This window comes from Narcine bancroftii, chromosome 2, assembly GCF_036971445.1.
Source record: "Narcine bancroftii isolate sNarBan1 chromosome 2, sNarBan1.hap1, whole genome shotgun sequence".
Taxonomy (NCBI): Eukaryota; Metazoa; Chordata; class Chondrichthyes; order Torpediniformes; family Narcinidae; genus Narcine; species Narcine bancroftii.
The window spans coordinates 192,565,467-192,582,991 of NC_091470.1; the positions used below are offsets into that span (position 1 = coordinate 192,565,467).

General features: G+C 42.3%; 1 protein-coding gene across 3 annotated transcripts in view; it reads left to right on the forward strand.

Annotated features, from left to right (window-relative positions):
• LOC138754860 (E3 ubiquitin-protein ligase RNF167-like) overlaps window positions 1-17,525 on the forward strand; it is a 166,492-nt gene that overhangs the window by 118,739 nt on the left and 30,228 nt on the right. For all 3 annotated transcript variants that reach the window (XM_069919776.1, XM_069919774.1, XM_069919775.1), the window contains one exon: window positions 15,989-16,069. In XM_069919776.1, coding sequence (XP_069775877.1) covers window positions 15,989-16,069 — 81 coding nt within the window. The remainder of the gene's footprint in view (window positions 1-15,988; window positions 16,070-17,525) is intronic.

The following is a 17,525-nucleotide window of genomic DNA, read 5'->3' on the forward strand; positions in this document are numbered from 1 at the left end:
AGGCTTGTGAGCCAAAAGAGACTGTTACATGCTATATGTCTAAATTTATATTTAAGCAAAAGAGACTCCCTTCGGAGACACTGACCGCCCATGTGTTCACTTCCAGTGATCTTGCAGGTGCACAGATCCCCATTTCAAACCATTGGTAACCCGAGCTCCAGATCAAAGCTTCCGATGCGATCAGGTCCTTCTTGCTCTCTACACTTCTCTTTTAAAAGCGAATGGCTTACTCCACTCCACTTTAGTGCTTTTAAGATCACTACCATTTGATAAAATGTTTTTCTTCTGGTTTAGCTAATCATCTTAAATCTGCCACTGTGTATGCTGATCACGAACTCAAGTCTATTTACTCTCCCAGTGGCCAACTACGCCCCACTCCCACACTGACGGGTCTGTCCATGGCCTGTCAAACCCAGACCACCCGTAAATTGGATAAGCAACACCTAATTTTCCGTGTTAACGTCGACTTCTCCAATTTCTGCTTACCCGCTCCCCATTCTCCCTCTCTTCCCTATTCTTCAGTCTCTCCTCCAGCTCTCCTTTCATAAAGCCATCCCTCCTCCTCCTCCTATTTGCTGGTGTGCGTCCCTCCATTACCAACCTGTGGGCCTGTGCTCTTCTCCCTGCCCCTCCACCCCCAAACCACCATTTTGTTCAGATGCCTGCCTACATTTTGCTCATACCTTGATGAAGGGTTCAAGCCTGAAATGGTAATTATGTACCTTTATCTTTGCTACATAAAGTCCACTGTTTTACCTACTGAGTTTCTCCAGCGTTGTGTTTTTACTTCAACCTACATACTTTCATGTTTTAATTCTAAGCTCTCGACAAAGTTGAACATCTGCAATTATCTCCTTTGTCCGTAGAACTGTAATCCTTTATCTTTGACACCATGATTCACTCCTTTTCCTTCAACCTCTCATATACCTGGGTGCATGGCTACAGGGGACCGAACAAATGTTTGAAGTAAATTTAGCAGCCTGTGTGAGTCAGACTGCAGGTTCGCCTGCAGTTTGTGTGGGTCCTTCAGCCGCTAACCCCATGCTAGTCCACTGCCATAGTCACCCTCCGCTCTGTGTCTCCGCTCTGCGCTACCCCTTATCGTCTCCAGTGGCAGCATTACCATTTTGTTTCAGCTCTTCACACCGTGGCTGCTCTGGATTTATGTTGTCATACTTTCTTCAAGCATTTCCTAGTCATCTGAGCTGGATTTGTACCGTTTGGTTAACCACTTCTTGTGCAGTTAATATTAATGCTGGGAACAGGCCCTGAGCAAGATACGAGACAGAAGTCAAACAACAGATTCTATTTGTGATGTGGATTGAAAGGGCCTTTGAAATATTCGATTTGAAACTTTGCTGACACATCTCACAGTGTGAACTTGAACTTGCAATATCTATAGAGAAATAGTAAATTCAGTTTCTGTGAATGTAACCATGTCAGTAGTAAAACCCCAGAGAAGCAGCATCTGAGAGGGTGGTCTCTGCAACTTCTGCCACATTTTTTCCCAAAAATAGACTTTATTCACAATAAATTATTGACGTCTCTTCTCACCCTTAGTGTCACGTCCATACGCTCCTTCCACTGTATATCATTGCATCCTCTCTCCACTTACACCATTGCCACCACTGTGGCACCTTGTCGTTCCTCCCACCACCCTCTGTTGTTTGAGGGGCTTTCCCTCAGTCTCAGCATGGTAACATAACAGAAGGATTCTAGACAGGAGGATTCTAGACCGGCCTTTGGCTATGGTCCCTTTAGGACTCTGGTCAAAGTTTATGATTCCACGCACCCCCTCCCCCCACCTGCTTTCCCATGAAGCAGACAATTGGCATCTGATTGCACAAAAAGAAACCAAGAAAAGAACCTGGTCCTCAATGCAAAACATGTAGACACATAATCAGACATAACACACATATTGAAAAACAATATATATGCAGAAGTAGAGTATTCAAATATAGGGGGGACAGTATAACTGGATGGATAGGGCTGGGCTCGTTGGCCTTGGTTGGTATAACTGGATGGGTAGGGCTGGGCTCGTTAGCCTTGTTTGGCAGCCAACCCAAGAGAAGGAAAACTAATTTCAAACCCGGGCAGAAGAGGCTTATTAGCCTCATCAGGCCCATCCATCCAGGAGTAGAACACTCTGATGTAACACCTTCGACCCGAGGACCTGGCTGTCACAGTCCCAGCGTGCTGGGCCACGGCTGGTAAACCCCCCACCGGGTGTAAAAGGTGGGGCCAGTACCCCGCGTATTGCACTCCCCCTAAAAAACCCATTGCACAGACTCGGACGTGCCCATGTCTATGATCCTTCCCAAATCTTCGTTCGCGAAGCCAAGCCACAAGTGGATTCATAAGTACAAATAAATCAGTGAATATTGTTTCATGAATATGAGAGTCTTGGATGCTTCATGTGAGCAATTCCTTTGGTGATTTCTTCCATACTGTCTCCTACCAACTGGATACAAAACATTTTATGATTTCAGTCCATCACCCCCTCTTAAATGTACTGTGGCCCCCGTTGAGAATGGCTGCTCAAGGCTGTGGTCCTGCCCCACAGCACCCCTCGTGTTGGCCATGCCAAGCCTTGGTGAGTCCCTCAGCACGTACTCCCCTCACCGACATTCTCTAATTCTCCGGCACCTCCCCTTTGGCCTCAAGGTCCTTTTCTCTTGTGAATACTGAAACAAAGTATTCATTTTGGGCCCCACCCCCCCCAGCTCCTCTGCCCCCAGGCACATGTTGCCCCTTTATCCTTTAGCAGCCCCACCTTCATTTTTATCATCTTTCTGTTCTTCACATACGCATAGAACACCTTGGGGTTCTCCTTCATCCTACATGCCAAAGCCTTCTCATGCCCCCTTCGAGCTCTCCCAAGCCATTTCTGAAGCTCCTTCCTGACTACATTATACTTCTCATGAGCCCTTCCTGTTTCCTGCTTCCTATATCTAATGTATGCTTCCTGCTTCCTCTTGACTACTGTAGTTGCCCAAACTGTTTGGTCAGCCACGGTTCACTTTTCCTACCAGTGTAGGACTATTGAGTTCTGAGACTTTCTGTGATTTCCTGCTTCTGGTTCATTCTGCTTATTCCTTGAAGAAGGGAGCAGGCCCGAAATGTCAGCAATGTATCTTTACTTTTTATGGACACTGTAAAGACCAGCTGAGATTCTCCAGCATTTCAGTGTGTCTTTACTCAAATGACCATGATACCAATCTACATTTTTTCCCTCTCTCTGCACAGTCCATATCCTTCCATTCCTTGCCTGTCAAAATGTCACTTAAAGATTGCTGACCTGCTTCTCTCACCTGTATGTTCAACCATTCTAAAAACTTTCCCTCTCACATCTTTAAATTTCCCCAACTCACTTTAAACTATGTACTCTAATGTTTGACATTTCTACCACGGGGAAAGATACTCTTGACTATCTAGCTGACCTGCGCCTCTCATAATTTTATAAACTTCCATCAGATGTCCCCTGGGCCTCCAGCACTCCAGAGAGGCAGGATAGACTCAGTAGGCTGAATGGCCTAATTTCACTCTGATTTCACTTTAGTCCTCGAGATACCTTGTATAGCAAGGTTAAAGGTCAAGGAGTCTCAATATGGACAAGACAAAGGAGATGATCGTGGACTTCCAAGAGGACCAGGAAATCCACCCTCTACTACACATCAACAACTCTAGAGTGGAGAGCACCAAGTTCCTTGGAGTTCAGTTAACTAGTGACCTATCGTAGTTGCTCAACATCTACTCATTTATCAGGGAGGTCCAACAGTGATGGCACTTCCTGAGAAGACTGAGCCAGGCAAGGCCAACTTCCTACAGGAGCTCCATCAAGAGCGTCCTGCCCGGCTGCTTCATTGTGTGGTACAGTTGCTGCAGGGAAATGGATTAGAGGTCAATCCATGGGTCCATAAGAGTGGCAGAGAGGGTCACTGAAGTCTCCTCGGTGAAATAAATCTTGTGAGGTTCACAGAGCTGGAACTTTTCTCTCTGGAGCTTCCTCATTGCCGTCCGTGATTCTGCCGATAACCATGGTGTCATCGGCAAATTTGTAGATGACATTGGAATTGTGCCTGGCCACACGGTCATGTTAACTAGAGCAGTGGGCTAAGCACTCATCCCTGAGGTGCACCTGTGCTGATTGACGATCCAATTCGTACTGATTCCGGTCTTCCAATGAAGAAGTGAAAGATCTAGTTGCATTGGGGAGTGCAGAGGCCCAGGTTTTGGAGCTCATTGACCAGCATTGAGACTAGATAGTGTTGAAAGCTAGGCTGTAGTCAGTGAGGAGGAGCCTGATGTACATGTTGCATTCATTGGTGACCTAGATCAGCCAATCCCAAAGGATGCCTTAAACAGCCCGTTTAAGGGGGGCCATGGACTGAAATCATAAGATATTTTTTATGTCGCTGGTAGGAGAGAAGTATGGAAAACACCAACTAAACAACTGCTTCACAGGGAAGGGGGCCCATAAACTTTGAGAAGAGTCCTAAGGGAGCCAATGACAAATAAAGATTGCAAGGTGACTTAATAGAGGTCGACAAGATTATGAGAAGCATAGATAAGGTGGACAACCAGCACTTTTTTCACAGGGTGGGAGAAGCAAACATCACTACAATGTGAAGAGAAGAAAGTTTAGGGCAGTGGTTCTCAACCTTTTTTTCTTTGCATTCACATCCCACTTTAAGTAATCCCTATGCCATCGGGGTTCTGTGATTAGTGAGGGGTTGCTGAAGGTGGGATATGAGTGGGGAGGGAAGGTCGAGAATCACTGTTCTAGACTCAATTGTAACTGAAATATTTTGCTTGAGAAAAATTGTCATTGGTCCATTTCCTTTGGAGTTCTGAAACTGTGCACATAACAAGTCAATGAGGTACAATTAAAACAGTGGTTTTCAAACTTTTTCTTTCCACCCACACACCCCTTACTAATCCCTTACTAATCACAGAGCACTGACAGCATGGGGAATATTTAAAGTGGGATGTGAGTGGAAAGAAAAAGGTTGAGAACCACAGGTTTAGGGGAGTTGTCAGGGGTAAGTTTTTTTACACAGAGAGCTGTAGACGCCTGGAATACATTGCCAGGAGTAATGTTGGAGGCTGGAACAATGCGGGCATCTAAGAGACTCTCAGACAGGCACATGGATGAAAGAAAAATAGAGGGTTATGATGTAGTGAGGGTTTTGTGTTTTTTTTTGGTAGACATAGGTCGACATTGTTCTATGGGCTGGTGTAGACAATGGAATGGGGTTGCCATAGTAAGGAGTGTTTCACTCTGACAGAGTGCTCACCTTCTGATCTAGCACCTATGTTTCTTTAATATTCTTTTGGAAGAACAACACTATCAAGGCCTTGACATTTCCATTAACCCTCTCAAGTTTTTAAACAGGCTGTTAAATAGTGTACGTCGCCGCACCTCACCAGAAGGGTGGAATGAACATTTCAGGTGAAAAAGTGGATTACTGACTAGTTCTTTTGAAATGAGCATATTTCCTGAGAGGCTGAAACCACTTCCTGTCATGAAATGTTCACTGCACGTCGATTCAGAAATTCCCTTTCCTGAACTTGCTTTAGTTCCACCTTCTGCTGCCTCTTCCCATTCTTCATCGTGTCCTGGACTAAAGCCACATCCCATTCCTGTTTAAAATACTTGCAGGGTCAAAGGCCAAAGTACAAATTGAATCCTCCCCACCCTGAGATAATTGAGTCATGGACTTGGGTAACCAGGATCCATCTGCCTGGTTCTTGTAATTGAATGAAGCAGGAAAGTCTGCAGACTGTAGTCAATACAGAAATTTGCTGGGCAGAAACTCAGTAGGTCCAGCAGTGTCCACAGGAAGGAAAGGTATACTGGTGCAAAAAGCAGGGATGGGGGGGGGAGAAATGACACACGGGGGAGCGCAGGTCAACAGGCCAGAGGAGTAAGTACATGGATAGGAAGGCAGGGGAGAAAAGCTGAGAATTGATCAGGGAAGGGGCTTTGCTCTGTGAATGCAGAACTGGAGGAAAGGAGACAGAGGGATCATATTTATTGTCAGAGTACATACATGACATCAGGATTTATTGTTGTGAACAAGTCACGAAATTAATTGTTTTACAGCAGTGTCACAGTGCAATCATTCATATAAACACACCTTGCAATAATAAATAAAAACAGTGCCTTAGTGAGGGAGTGTCTGTAGTTCATTGATTATTCAGGAATCTGAGGGCAGCGGGGAAGAAGCTGTCCTTGTGCCACTGAGTGCTCGTCTTCAGGCTCCTGGATCTTTTCCCCGATGGTAGCAGAGTGAAGAGGGCCTGGCCTGGGTGGTGGGGGTCTTTGAGGATAGAGGCTGCTTCACTGCCTCGTCGATGTCCTCAATGGAGTGAAGTCCAGTGCCCGTGATGTTGCAGGCTGAGTTAACAACTCTCTGGAGTTTATTCTTGTCCTGAGTGTTGGTGCCTCCGTAAAAGACAGTGATGCAACTGGCCAGAATGCTCTCCACAGTACACCTGTAGAAGTTTACAAGAGTCTTCTGTGGTTTACCGAATCTTCGGTGACTTACAGATTCAGAGTATCTAACATATCATCCGCCAGAATTTCCGGCACTTACTATAGGATCCCACCACCAGACATATTTTTCCCTTTCCTCCCCTCTTGGTCTTCCGGTCCCTCCACGATTCCCTCGTACACTCGTTCCTCCCCACCCGTCGCACCCCCAGCACCTTCCCCTGTGCCTGCACTTGCGCCCACACCTCCTCCCTCACCACAGTCCAGGGCATCAAACAGTCCTTTCAAGTGAAGCAACACTTCATTTATACATCTAGAGCACTTATTTACTGCATCCGGTGCTCTCTTTGTGTCATTCTCTACATCTCCGTTCGCAACACAGCCACCTCTCAGTGGCCAACCATTCCAATTCTGGGTCACACTTCCACACTCACATATCTGTCCATGGCCTCGTGCACCCTGGCCACCCACAGATCAGAGGAACAACACCTGATTTTCCATCTGGACACTCTTCAGCCACATGGTATGAACGTTGATGTTACTGCTTTCCATTAAACCTGCTCGCCTTTTTGTTCCCCTTCTCCCTTTTCCCGTCTTTCCAGTTCTTTCACCCACCCAACTCCCTCCCCCTCATTGCTGCTCTCCCCTCCCTCCTTTCTCCACCTATCATCTCCTGCCTTTGCCACCCCCTCCCACCCTCCTCTTTTGTTGAGATGCTTGCTGACATTTTCCCATACATTGATGAAGGGCTCAAGCCTGAAATGTCAGTTGTGTATATTTACCGTTGCTACATAAAGGACACTGTTTGACCTGTTGAGCTTCTCCAGCATTCTGTGTTTTTACTTCAACCACAGTGTCTACAGAATTTAGTGATTTACTTCACAAAGTATAGCCTTCTTGGTGATTCATTGACATGTAGGCTCCAGGACAGATCCTCAGAGATGTTGACACACATGAATTTGAAGTTCTTGATCTTTACTACTGAGCCCTCAATGAGGACTGGATCACGTTCTCCTGACTTCCTTCTGATGTCCACAATCATCTCCTGCGTTTCGCTAACATTCAGCGCTACACCATTCAACAAGCTGACCTATCTCCCTCATGCACGCTTCCTCATTGCTGTCTGTGATTCTGCCAACATCCATGGTGTCATCAGTAAATTTGTGTTTAGCATTGGAATTGTGCCTGGCCACACATGTATAGGTTGTATAGTGAGTAGAGCAGTGGGCTAAACACGCATCCTTGAGGTGCACCTGTGTCGACCGTCAGTGAGGAGGAGTCATTTCCAATTCATACTGACTCTGGTCTTCTGGTGAGGGAAGTCAAAGATCTAGTTATAGAGGGGGATGCAGAGGTCAGGTTTGGAGCTTCTTGATCAGCCCTGAGGGAATAATGGTGTTGAAGACTGAACTGTAGTCTTTGAAGAATGGCCGTATGCATGAGTTGCTATGATCCAGAGCTGAGTGGAGAGCCAGGATTATTGTATCTGTCGTGGAGAGCTTTGCACTCGGAGGAGTGTTGGTGTTCCCCCATACTAGACTGTGATGCAGCCGGTCAGCACATTTTCCTCCACACCTCTGTAGACGTTTGCCAAAGGTTTCTGATGTTATACCAAACCTCTCCAAACTCCTGACGATGGAGAGGTGCTGACGTGCTTTCTTCACTGTGGCATGTGTATTGGGTCAAGAAAAGGTCCTCCGAGAGGTGACTCCCAGGAATTTAGATTTGCTCACCCTCTCCACCTCTGATTTTCCCAATGATCACTATATTGTCCATCTCTGGTTTTCCCTTCCAAAAGTCTACAGTCAGCTCCTTGAGTGAGAGGTTGCAGTTAGTACACCAGTCCACTCAGGGTGGGGAGAGAGAGAAAAGGGGACAGAAGCTAGTGAACAGGAGACAGGGATAGGGAATGAGAGAGACGGGTGGGGGGGGGGGGGTGGAAAATGGAATTATTTAAAAAACTAAATGTGGACATACAGCACAATAGCAGGCCCTTCCATCACACAAGCCCATGCAGCACAAATACCCCAATTAACCCTACGTCCCCCCCACCACATGTTTTGGAAGGGTGGGAGGAAATTGGAAAAAACACATGCAGAAACAAGGAGAACGTACAAACAGAGAGCGCCAGATTCAAACCCAGGTTACTGGCGCTGTAATAGTATCACATTAACTGTGCAGAAGAGGAGTCACGTGATGGAGTAGTGGCCGGTCAGGGAACTCCAGCCCTCTCCGGAAAAGTTTAAAAAAAATACACAAAACACAAAGGTACAAGAATAAAAATTAAAACAAAGTAAAAGTAAAGGTGGGAAGAAAATGGCAGAGCAGAGAGAAAAGTCGAAAGCAACAGGAAGAAGAGAAGAAGAAAGAACTTCGGAAGAAGAAGGTGAAGGCCTTACCTGTCCGAGGAGGCCCGCCGCGGAGAGAGAAGCCCGCTCCCTAAGGTCAGTGGAAGTCCCGAGCTCAGGACTACAAAAATGGCTCGCGGAGCCGAGTTAAAGTGCGCAACCACGCATGAAAAAAAAACACTGACGGGAGGGGGGAACAGCTGAGGAGTCGATCTCCACAGCTGAGGATGACATCTGCAACACAGCAACAGGAAGAGAACACAGAAAACAATGTGAACAAGAAAGAAGAGAGTAAAAAGAAAACAAGGAAACAACAGATGACCAACCCAGAGGAAGAAGAAGAAGAAGAACATAGAGAAATGGAAGAAGAAGGGAAAGGCAAGACAATGGATTTTTTTTAAAGAATATATGGAATCAGTAAAAGAATGGCAATTACAAGAATTTAATGAAATAAAAAGAAGAATTAAAAGTGCAGAAGAAAAAAACGAATAGAATAGAGATGGTCATGTCAGATATAGGAAAAAGAGTGGACAATGTGGAAGAACGAGAAACAATCGTAGAAATGGAAGTAGAGGACTTAAAAGAGAAATTAGAAGAATCTAATAAAAAAGTTAAAGAGGCACAAGAGCTGTTAGCTCAGAAGATAGATATAATGGAAAACTATAATAGAAGAAACAATATAAAGATAGTGGGCCTTAAGGAAGATGAAGAAGGCAAGAATATGAGAGAATTTATAAAAGATTGGATCCCCAGGGTCCTAGGAAGACCAGAATTACAGGAAGAAATGGAAATAGAAAGGGCACATAGAACATTAGCCCCGAAACCACAGCCACAGCAAAAACCAAGATCCATTTTAGTAAAATTCTTAAGATATACAACAAGAGAAAATATATTGGAGAAAGCAATGAAGAAAATAAGAGAAGATAAAGCCACTGGAATACAAAGGGCAAAAAATCTTTTTCTATCCAGACATAAGTTTTGAACTCCTGAAGAAGAGAAAGGAGTTTAATACAGCAAAAACGATCCTGTGGAAAAAAGGATATAAATTTATGTTAAAGTACCCAGCGGTACTTAAAATAGTTATTCCAGGGCAGCAAAACAGACTATTCTTGGATCCGGAGGAAGCAAGAAAATTTGCAGAACAACTACAAAACAGACAGAGAGAGGAAGATATGTAACGAGAACAAAAATGACCACAAACTATATGTATGTGTGTATGTATATATAAAAAAATAGAATATAGGTAAGGACTAAGAAGGGAAAGAAAGGGAAGAAAGGAAGTATGGGGGAATTAAGAAAATGACCTTTGTTATATATGAAGATTAAAATCTTTTCTGGGGGGGGGGCTGGGTGGGGAAGAGTTACGGTCACTGCGAAATCAGTTGACGCTTGCGAATGAATTCGCAAATCCAAATGGAGAGAGGAGATGTGGTTGCCCGACAATGGATAAAGGGCAACTCAGGAGGGGGAGGGGAGAATGGGGTTAAAGAAATTTTAGATAGGAGAATAAGGGAAATGTTTGATGTTTTAGAAATGTTGTCTTATAAAGTGTTCAAAACAAGAAAGCAGAAATGGATAAGAAGGAAAGGTGATGATGAGGAAACGGAAAGGGAAGATAAACAAAGTATGAAATGGCTACGTTGAACTATATGACTTTAAATATTAACGGAATACATAACCAAATCAAAAGGAAGAAACTGCTAAATTTACTGAAAAAAGAAAAAATTGATATAACATTCGTGCAAGAAATACATTTAACTGAAATGGAGCATAAGAAATTAAAGAGAGATTGGGTAGGACATGTAACAGCAGTGTCATATAATTCAAAAGCTAGAGGAGTAGCTATATTAATCAGTAAAAATGTACCAATTAAAATAGAAGAGGAAATAATAGATCCAGCAGGGAGATATGAAATGATAAAATGTCAGATATATTCGGAGTTTTGGAATTCACTCAATGTATATTCACCTAACGAAAAAGATCAAAAATTTATGCAAGATATTTTTTTGAAGATAGCAGACACGCAAAGGAACATACTAATAGGAGGGGATTTCAACCTTAATTTGGATTCAAACATGGATAAAACTGGGGAAAAAATTAACAGAAAGAACAAAGTAACCAAATTTATAATTAAATTGATGCAAGAAATGCAACTTTTGGATATATGGAGGAAACAACACCCAAAGGAAAAGGAATATTCATATTATTCGGGTAGACATAAAACATACTCAAGAATAGACCTATTCCTGTTATCAGCTCGTATGCAAGACAGTAAGAAAAACAGAATATAAAGCTAGAATATTATCGGACCATTCACCCTTGATATTGACAATAGAGTTAGAGGACATCCCTCCAAGAATGTATAGATGGAGATTAAACTCCATGCTACTTAAAAGGCAGGATTTTAGAGAATTCATTGAACGACAAATTAAAATGTACTTTGAAATAAATACAGAATCAGTGAAAGATAAGTTTATACTATGGGACGCAATGAAAGCGTTCATCAGAGGGCAAATAATAAGTTATGTAACCAAGATGAAGAAGGACTACAATCAGGAAACAGAGCAGTTGGAAAGGGAAATAGTAAATATAGAAAAAGAATTAGCAATGAAGGAAGACACAACTAAAAGAAGAGAATTGGCAGATAAAAAAATAAAACATGAAACACTACAAACATATAACGTGGAGACGAACATAATGAAGACAAAACAGAAATATTATGAACTAGGGGAAAAAACGCACAAAATTCTAGCATGGCAGCTTAAGACAGAACAAGCTAAGAAAATGGTATTGGCATCAAGGAAAAAAGACAAACAAATCACATATAATCCAACGGAGATCAAAGAAAACTTTAGAGAATTCTATGAACAATTATACCAATCTGAAAACGAAGGGAAAGAAGGCAAAATAGATGAATTTTTAACTAAAATGAACTACCAAAATTACAAACAGAGGAACAAAATAAATTAACAGAACCATTTGAAATAGTAGAAATACAAGAGATAATAAAAAAACTACCAAATAATAAAACACCAGGAGAGGATGGATTCCCAATAGAATTCTATCAAACATTTAAAGATTTATTAATTCCTCCCCTCCTGGAAGTAATCAACCACATTGACAAAACACAAAGCTTACCAGATTCATGTAAAACAGCAATAATTACAGTAATACCAAAGACAGGGAAAGATCCACTCGCACCAGCGTCATATAGACCAATATCTTTACTTAACACAGATTATAAGATAATAGTTAAACTATTAGCAAACAGATTAGCCGACTATGTACCTAAAATAGTAAATCTAGACCAAACTGGATTTATTAAAAAAAGACGAACAACAGACAATATTTGTAAATTTATTAACTTAATTCATGCAGTAGAAGGGAGAAAAGCTCCAACAGTAGCAGTTGCTTTAGACGCAGAGAAGGCCTTTGACAGAGTAGAATGGAATTATTTATTCAAAGTATTACAAAAATTCAGTTTACCAGAGAAGTATATTAATTGGATTAAAGCATTATATAAGGGGCCATTGGCGAAAGTGACAGTAAATGGATATATATGAAAGCAATTTAACTTAAGCAGATCAACAAGGCAGGGATGCCCACTATCACCCTTATTGTTCGCGTTAGCTATAGAACCACTAGCAGAATTGATAAGAACAGAAAATAAAATAAAAGGGATAAAAATAAAAGACAAGGAATATAAAATCAGTTTATTTGCAGATGACATTATAGTATACTTAACAGAACCAGAATTATCAATAAAAGAATTACATAAGAAATTGAAGGAATATGGAGATGTGTCGGGTTACAAGATTAACGCAAATAAAAGTGAAGCAATGCCAATGAATAATGCGGATTTCTCAAAATTTAAGAAAAATCACCATTTAGATGGCAAATGCAAGCAATATGATATCTAGGTATACAAATAAATAAAAACCTTGGCCATCAATATAAACTCAATTATTATCCACTAATGAAAAAATTACAGGACGACTTAGAGCATTGGAAAGACTTACCACTAACACTAATAGGAAGGATAAACTGTATTAAAATGAACATTTTCCCAAGGATATAATACCTATTTCAGGCATTGCCAATACACTTGACGGAGAAATTCTTCAAGGAGTTAAAGAAAATAATAAGGAAATTTTTATGGAAAGGGGGGAAACCGAGGATAGCACTAGATAAATTAACAAAATGGTATAAACAAGGAGGCTTACAACTGCCAAACTTTAAAAATTATTATAGATACCTATCAGATTTTTATCAAATAAGGGAAAAGCCAGATTGGACTAGATTAGAACTGGATAAAATAGGGGAGAAGATACCTGAACATATATTATATAAATGGGATGAAAAATTGGTACAACATAGGAATTTTCCAGTATTACATCATCTGCTCAATATTTGGAAGAAGATTCATGTGGAAAGGAATAAAGCAAATTACCAATTACCAAAACTATTACTGACGCAAAATCAGTTAATCCCTTTTACAATAGATAACCTTTCCTTTAGAGAATGGGATAAAAAATGGATCAAAAGAATAGAAAATTGTTTCTCAGGAAATAAATTACTATCCTTTGAACAAATGAAGAATAAATATAATATAACTCAAGTTACAGTGTTGGCATACTACCAACTGAGATCCTACTTGAAGGACAAATTGGGAAGCAGTCTGAGGTTACCAGAGGGAAGTAATTTTGAATATGTGATTACAGATACAATGATAATCAAAAAATTTATAACAAATATGTATATTAAACTGCAAGAAAAGGAGAATGAGGAAACAAATGGTAAAACTAAACAAAAATGGGAACAAGATTTAAACATAAAGATAAAGAAGGAAACATGGGAGAAGTTATGCTCTGGAACTATGAGCAATACAATAAACACGAGGTTACGTATGATACAATATAACTGGATACACAGACTATACATTACACCTCAAAAGTTAAATAAATGGGACCCAACAGTATCTGACAGATGTTTTCGTTGTAAAAAGAAATGGGAACAACAATTCATGCAATCTGGACGTGTGAGAAAATGAAAAAATTTTGGGAAGATCTAAACCAGATATTAAATAAAATTACAGAAAGCAATATACCAAAAAACCCAGAGATCTTCCTCCTAAGTAACATAAAAAACAAAGAATTTGGACTTGAATTGGATGGTGCACAAAAAAGATTTGTTAGGATAGCCCTAGCCGTAGCAAAAAAATGTATTATGTCAGACTGGAAATTAGAAGATAACTTGAGAATACAACAATGGTATATAGAAATGAATAAATGTATTCCATTAGAAAAAATAATATATAATTTAAGAAATAATATTGCAATATTTGAACAAATATGGGAGCCATACATGAAACACAATAGAGAAAACCTACCAGGTACATCTGCCATCTAAAATGACAGAAGAAGGAAATGAAAAGAATTGACTCAGTGGAACTTCTTGTTTATTTTTATTGAGTGACAACATTGTTTGACTGGTTTAATGTATCTTAGATTCTGTATTTTAAATGAATGGGAGGGGAGGTCGGGAGGGTGGGATGGGAAGAGTGAGGGGGGGAAACGACACTATATATATTTGAAAAGGAAAATGTATGTATCTTGATCAATGTGGTTTATGGTGTGAAAAATAAAAATTTAAAAAAAAAACTGTGCAGCCCAAAAAATAGAGGAGCAGAAATAGGCCGTTCAGCCCGTTGAATCGGCTACGGCATTCTATCATGAGCTGATCCACTCCCTGTAACCTTGATGCCCTGGCTAATCAAATACCTGTCAGTCTTTGCCTCAATACACCCAATGACCTCGCTTCCACAGCTGCCCTGTAGCAACAAGTTCCACAGACTCGCGACCCTCTCACTAAAGATGTTTTTCAGCATCTCTGTTTTAAATTGACAACTGTTTACCCTGAAGGTGTGCGCCCTTGTCCTAGACTTCCCGACCATGGGAAACATCCTTGCCACGTCTACTCCATCCAGGCCTTGCAGCATTCGAAATGCCTCGATCAGGTCCCCCCTCATCCTTCTGTACCCCCCAACAAGTACAGTCCAAGAGCAGACAAACATTCCTCATATTCTACCCCTTTCATTCCTGGTATCGTTCTAGTAAATCTTCTCTGAACCCGTTCCAACGCTAGCGCCTCTTTTCTCAAATAAGGCACCCTAAACTGTACTCAGTACTCTAAGTGAGGTCTCACCAGTGCCCTAGAGAGTCTCAACATTACAGCCCTGCTCTTATACACTATTCCTCTGGAAATGAACGCCAACATTGCATTCGCCTTCTTCGCCACCAACTTAACCTGGAAGTTAACCTTTAGGGTATCCTGCACGAGGACTCCCAAATCCCTTTTCACCTCTGAATTTTGCATTTTCTCCCTATCTAAATAATAGTCTGGCTGTCTATTTCTCCTGCCAAAGTGTGTATGATCATACACTTTGTAGCATGTATTTATTTGTTTCAACATACAGCACAGTAACAGGCCCACAAGGCCACACCACCCAATGGTACCCGATTAACCTACACGCCATGGTACGCTTTGATTGGTGGGAAGAAACCCATGCGGACGTGTGGAGAATGTACACACTACTTACAGATAGTGCCAGATTTGAACCCTGGTCACTGACACTGTAACGTCATTGTGCTATCCACTATACTAACCGTGCCACCCTCTCACCCCCCCCACCCCCTCTCTCCTCCTCCCCCTCACCCTCCTCTCTCCCTCTACCCTCTTCCTCTACTCCCTCTCTTTCCCCCCTCTATCTCCCATCCCTCTGGCCCCTCTCTCCCCTTCTCACCCTCAGCTCTCTCTCTCCCCCTCCCTCCCTCCACACCTTTCTCCCCCTCTCTCTCCCCTTCTGCTACCCCCTCCTTCTGTCTCCCCTTCTCTCTCCACCTGCTCCCCTCTTCCCATCCCCCATATTTAATCTGCCACCTCATTACCCATTCTCCTAAGTTATCCGTCTCTCTGCAGCCTTTCCATATTCACAGCACGACCTGCCCTACGATGTTATTGCCATCTGATTGGAGGGTGTCCAGACAAAATATGAGTTGCTGGTTCTGGTTGATTTTTTTACTTTCCATGTTGTGTCCTGTTCTCATGTCCTATCATTGAATGTGAATACTGTGTTTAAATGCAGGCGATGGTTTTGATGTGTGTGCAATCTGCCTGGATGAGTACGAGGAGGGTGACAAACTTCGAATATTGCCGTGCTCTCATGGTAAGCTGATTGTGTCTTTTTGTTTTAATCTTCCCGCTGCAGCAAGAGAATGTTGCACAAATCGTGTGGAGCAGGGGTTACAAAACAGAGCACAAGATTAATTGCCTTTCAGTCAGCACAAGGCATGGAAGCATTTGGCGGGGAGATAAACTGCCCATGTGTTATCCAAAGAAACCAACTTTTTATCCCTGTGGAAGTCGAGTGATTTAGATACTGCAGGAGATCCCTCTGAAGAGTCTGCCAAACAGCCTCCCCGTTGCCCGTGGCAATGTGGGAAACATGCCGGTCTCTTGCTCCCCTATTTACCACACAAACATCTGCCTGAAAGAGTAGCTGCCCCTTTGGCCTATTCCTTCCCACTACTTTCTCAAGGGTTTTGGGGATTCCAGCAAAAGGAATGGAACGTCATAAGATCACAAAATATAGGAGTCGGCTCATTGGCCTAACTCATCTGCCCCACCATTCTAATCATGAGCCGATCCACCCACCCACTCATCCCCACTCCCCAGCTTTCTCCTCGTAACCCTTGATGCCCTGACGACCTCACTGCCAAGGCCACCTGTGGCAAGTAACTTCCAGACACTCATGAGCCTCTTGACAAAAGAAATTTTTCTACGTCTGTTTTAAATTGAACCCCTTTTATCCTGAAATCCTTTTTAAAATTTAGACGTGCAGCACAGTAACAGGCCATTTCGGCCCACAAGACACAGCTGCCCAATTTGCACCCCGTTTAACCTACACCCCTGGTACGTTGTGAATGATGGGAGGATTCCAGGGCCCCCATAGAAAACCCATGCAGACTTGGGAAGAACGTAAAAACTCCTTATAGACAGCGTGGGATTCGAACCCCGGTCCTGATTGCTGGCGCTGTAAAGACGTTGCACTAACTGCTAAACCAACTGTGATGCCCATTATGTCCTCTTCTCCTCGACTCCCCGACCAAGGGAAACAAACTTGCCACATCTACACTGTCCAGGCCTTTCACCATTTGAAATGCCTCGATCAAGTTGCCCCCCTCACCCTTTTGGACCCCAATGAGTACAGTCCAAGAGCCAACAAAGCTTCCTCATGTGCTAACCCTTTCATTCCTAGTATCATTCTAGTAAATCTTCTCTGAGCCTTCTCCAACACCAGCACATTGTCTCTCAAATACAGGGTCCAAAACTGTACACAGTACTCCAAGTGAAGTCTCAGCAGTGCCTGGGGTTCAAATTCCATGCTGTCTGTCAGGAGTTTGTACATGTCTCTGTGGGTTTCCTCTGGGTGCTCCGGTTCCCTCCCACCATTCAAAAATGTACGGTAGTTGTAGGTTAATGGGCTGTAATTAGGAGGCACGGAATTGGCTTAAATAAAAATGAGAAATTTAGAAATATTCTTTACCTTTCTAATTAACTGTGCAATTCCCTTCTGAAGGATCCTTTTGAATCTGATTGCATCGCCCTATCTGAAAGCATGT